Source organism: Nicotiana attenuata, chromosome 12, assembly GCF_001879085.1.
Source record: "Nicotiana attenuata strain UT chromosome 12, NIATTr2, whole genome shotgun sequence".
Taxonomy (NCBI): Eukaryota; Viridiplantae; Streptophyta; class Magnoliopsida; order Solanales; family Solanaceae; genus Nicotiana; species Nicotiana attenuata.
Genome location: NC_032000.1, coordinates 1,212,760 through 1,217,772, shown reverse-complemented (window position 1 = coordinate 1,217,772; position 5,013 = coordinate 1,212,760). Strand labels below are relative to the sequence as shown.

The window sequence follows — 5,013 nt, the reverse complement described above, 5'->3', positions numbered from 1 at the left end:
GTATTATTCATAGTTGAATTATAATTTATGAATATTTTAAATAGATTATTTGTTATAATTTTGTGATTTTAATGTAATTTTTATAATCATTTCTTATTTTATATTATCTTGAAATTAGTAAATTTAAAGATCCGTGGGACTTACGCCCCATGTCTCAGGGCTTACGCCTCGCCTCGTCAGAGGTAAAACGCCTCGCCTCACGCCCCCGCCTTTTAAAACATTGGTCCCACTAGTTTATATTAGGTTCCAGTTGATAGATTGATTTTAAAACGCGAAACAGCAACTCCAATGTATAAGAACACTCTAATTGAATAATTTTGCCCCCTTCTCTTACAGAGATTCAAAAGTTATTCTGTATTAGTAAATACATATCTATATAATCTTTTTAAATAAAACAACAATCGTCTATTTTTTAAATTAACCGTTTGTGTCATTTGAAGCGAAAAGCGTGCAAACTGTTAAGACAAAAATATATTCTAGGTATCATGTTGGAGAAGAGGTTAGCTGAAAATGAGCTGTTATTCTGATTCTAGTTAGATTGTACTTACACAGCCACTGCATCTAGCATGAATTGATCTGCTTCTGACTGTGTTAAGTTTCCTTGCAATCTAGGCAACTCAGCTCTTATTTCATCATACTGTGGATGTGAATGATCACTAGAAGAGAACACATGGATATCGTTTATAAGCTCTAACCAGCTCAGACCAGGATCTTTTTCCAACATCAATTCCCTTATCTTTCTCCTGATATCTGAAACACCACCCCACCTACCAGTTGAAGCAAAAAAGTTTGACAACAATACATTTGATGCACTGTCTTCTGCATCCATCCTCAAAACCTGCTTTGCGACACGTATACCTATGCTCCGGTTTCCTTTACTTACGCAAGAACTCAGTAAGATTTTCCATAGTTGAAGACATTCATCACCAAAAGGTGATTCCATTATAACATTCTCAGCCTCCTCTAGAAATCCAGCTCGACTCAACAAAGTGATCATGCAAGAATAATGCTTAAGGCTTGGTTCTAAACCAATACCTTTCATGTAATTCCAGAAGAATATACCCTCGTTGACCAATCCACCGTGGCTACAGGCCGCAAGCAGAGAGATAAATGTTACAGGATCTGGTTTTAGGCCATGTTGTAAAATATCATTGAACACCTTAAATGCATCCTCTGCCTTCCCATGGTAACCATATCCTCCGAGAATTGAGTTCCAGCATTTTAGATTAGGCGTGGTTACACAGGAAAACGTAAGCTCTGCAGCTGCAAGGTTTCCTATTTTAGCATACATATCAACCAAACTCCCACAAACGGTCATCTCAGCTATATAGCCTGTTTTGATAGCCAGGGAATGAATCATTTCACCCTGCTTCATACTTGCCGCTTCAGCACACACGCTTAAGGCACTGCTAAGAGTAAATTCATCAACCTTGTGGTCTTCCTGTAACATTCCATGGAAAAACCTAATAGAGCTCTCAGCATTACCATTCCTACAATGTCCAGCAATCATCTCAGTCCACAGGACAACATCCTTCTCCAGGATGCTAATGAAAATCCTTTGAGCAGACTCAACTTCCCCATAGTAAAAGTACATCAATATCAGTGTGCTTGCAATGTATACACTTTGACCGAGCCCCACCTTCTCAACTTGGCCGTGGAGTGGTTTCCCATAATCAGCTGCTGGAAATGCTCTTGTAGCAGAAATTGCAGCTGCAAATGTATACTCGTCAGGTGTGAAAAGGGATGATTGCCGAAATTGGACAAACATAGCCATTGCCATCTCTCCATCTCCATTGTTTGCATATCCAGAAATCATTGAATACCAAGATACCAGATCTGGTTTCTTTATTTTTCCGAAGACTTTCAAAGCTGCTTCATTATCACCACAACTAGAATACATGTCGAGCAGCGCATTGTACAAGGGCAAATCTGGTGCAATCCCGGAAACAATTACTTTACCATGAGTTGCTTCCCCTGCAAGACCATCTCTCAACCTGCTACAAGCACTCAACAGCGTTGTATAAGTGAAATTTGTCAGATTAACTCGAGCAGTCAACATGCTGTCAAATAGCTGAAGGCCTTCCATGGTCCTACCATTTTCCAAATATCCAAAAAATATGGTATTCCAAGCCACAGAATCTTTATCTTGCATGGAGCAAAAAACTTTCTCAGCACAATCCAGGAAGCCACAACTTGAGTACATCCCAAGTATAGAGGTTTGAACACACACATCATACAAAAATCCAAACTTTATACATTGGGAATGAAGCACAGAACCTAGTACCTGATTCTTGAGGCCTGAACATGCATGTAAAAGGCTCGTAAAAGTTAACCCATTTGGCCTTAGGTTCTCACTTTGCAATTCAGCAAATAGACGGAAAGCCAAATGGGCAAGATGGGGTTTTCGAGAATAGGCAGAAATGAGGGCGTTGAAAGAGACGATGTTTCTGTCAGGCATTTTGTCGAACAGGATATGTGAGTCTTGGATGGACTCACATCGGGCATACATGGAGAGAATGTTGTTGAAGACATAAGGAGATTTTGAGGTGGCGGGTATAGAAGTGAGGATGAGGGCATGGAGTTGGCGTGCTTTGGTTGCTGATGTTATAGAGGCGCACTTATTGAGGAGAAGTGCTGCAATAGAAGAGGCCTCATTCAAGTTCAATGGTGGCATAAGTTGGTAGCTCTCGTCACTCCATTGAAGCAATTTGGAGTAGGGATTATGAGATTGAACTATCCAACATTTCCTTGTGGCATACTGTCCGTCTGGGACTCTTACTGTCACCAAAGTGAACAAATCTAATCTAAATTTGTAATCCTTAGAAATGTACAATGTCTTAAAGGTTCATTCTAGTTTAATTTTATACAAATTTTAAATCTGGCGCAATTATTTTCTTTTATCCAACTTGAGAATATAAAACTAAATCAAAGAGTATTACAGCATATTTGGTCAAGCTTCTATGGTCATTGTTTGCTCAAAAGTTATCACATACTTTATGAGTATAAAACAATATAAATAAATCACGGAAAAATCATAGCAAACCGTAATAATCCATTGGACCAAAGGAAGGAAACGAAAATAAATACTCAGAGTTAAGAGGAGAAACATTAAAAGCCTTTATTGATAGTGTTGATTTGGTCTGCCTCCCATGAAGAGGTTCAGCCCCTTACAATGATGTTCCCCTTTCCCATAATATGTGTCTCGTTATATCTTTCTCTCTCTCTCCTCCACAGTCAGGAAGAAGCCCCCCCTTACTAGGGCTTCCTCTCTTGGTATTTATAGCTGTGAGCTTCGTGAGCTGGCAATAAGTGGCCGTGACCACGTTGGGGTTTCGCCTTCATGATGACGGACGGGCCGTGGCCTTGTTGATCGAATCAGATAAGGGTTGGACACCGTTAATTCTGAGTGGTCATACCACTAATCAATCATGAGTTAGCTTAAGACGGGATTACCTTCGTTAATTATCGTGGGGTCGGATTCTGACCCATACAGTTAGTCCCTCCGCTTATTGAGGTCGTGCCTTGGCCGATCTCGATGAGTGGATTTCATCGACGATAGTTTGAGAAACTCGGATAGGGAGGTCGACTATCTCTTGGCGAAGGCACTTGACCCTTTAACTTAATTCGAGTGAGGTCGAGCTTTGTTGTGCTCTGATCCTTACGTTTGTTTGGGAGCATACCCGTCGACCATGGCGGACAGATCGTATGTTGTGCAGCCGAGGGGAGTAAGGGCACGCTCAATACGTGTTTTGGCGACGTCCAAAATTTTGAGGGCGCGCGGAACATCTCCTCAGCGTTCATAGGTCGTTACAACCATTTCGAGGGCGAGACGCCAGTTGGCGACTGAAAAGCTGCTTCATGGAGCTTGTCATAATGACGCACGTTTCTGTAGAATCGAACCGGTGTGCGGTTGGTCATGTAGTTAATGGTGGCTATTGGGGTTCATGAAAGCCACTTGCGTTGCCTATAAATAAAGGCTGAGGCATTCATTTTTTATATTCTCATTGTTTATCTGAGAGAGATTCTGAAGAAGCTTTTCTTCCTGCTAATTTACCTTCATCTTTGTTCTTCGATTGACATAACTTCCGTCTTCGTCCCTCAAACTTTGTTTCTTTCTCGTTATCGAATCAACAATGGCAGGCAGTTCTTCCCAAAATGTTCTTCCGACGGATCTTCCGGTTAACTCTCCGGTGGCTGAAGAGCCATCTCCGGCAATGGGCGGTGCAGAACTGGTGGAGACCGATGAAGCTCCATCGGTTGACGAGATAGTATATCTGCCCGGAGGTCCGATGACTGATTTCACCGCTGATGGTGGGGAGGATCAGGTGGATGAAGCCCCATTAATGGGGGAGATTGGGATGTCCCAACTACGGGGACATGGGGATCATCCCCAGCTATGCTGACGTCATTCTCGCTAGAAGCGAGGAGAGGGTCCACACCGACCGTAGGGGATACTGCGTCTTTTACGCCTATCCCTTCAAGTTGGGGTTTAAGCTCCCGCTTCCAATGCTAGTGGTTGATTTCTGTCGTTACTACGGGGTATGCCCGGGTCAGCTTGCTCCTTCTCTTTACAAATTATTAGCAATGCTTATCAAATATGCAGAACTAGCCGGTAGGGAGGTCACGCTGCAGCATGTGCTTAGCCTCTACGCTCCCCAGAGAGTTCGTGGTACCATGATTCGAGCGTGCCCTCGAGGGACGAGGGGCCTGACTGTGAAGCTGGATGATGAGGTCGACCCTCGCCCTTTCGAGCACTTCTTCTATATCAGGACTGAACATTTAGTGGCGTGCTCTACTGGATTCCCAGAGGCTTGGAATCATGCACGTAAGTTCCTTAATCATTGAATTCCCTTTTCTGCCCCTCCTTACGTCTTGTGCTCATAAACGTTAACTCGTATCAATTTTGTAGCCGAAAAGTCGCCGCCGGCTCCGTTGGCTGGGATTCGTGAGTGGGTTGAGGCCGTGCTCCCCCATACGGTGGGGATACGCACATGGGCGTCTTTCTGGGAGAGG

At 43.0% G+C, this 5,013-nt stretch overlaps 1 protein-coding gene across 1 annotated transcript; it reads right to left on the bottom strand.

Annotated features, from left to right (window-relative positions):
* LOC109235799 (pentatricopeptide repeat-containing protein At3g50420) lies at window positions 545-2,458 on the bottom strand. The gene has a single exon (XM_019402053.1). The coding sequence runs from the start codon at window positions 2,456-2,458 to the stop codon at window positions 545-547; it is 1,914 nt and encodes a 637-aa protein (XP_019257598.1).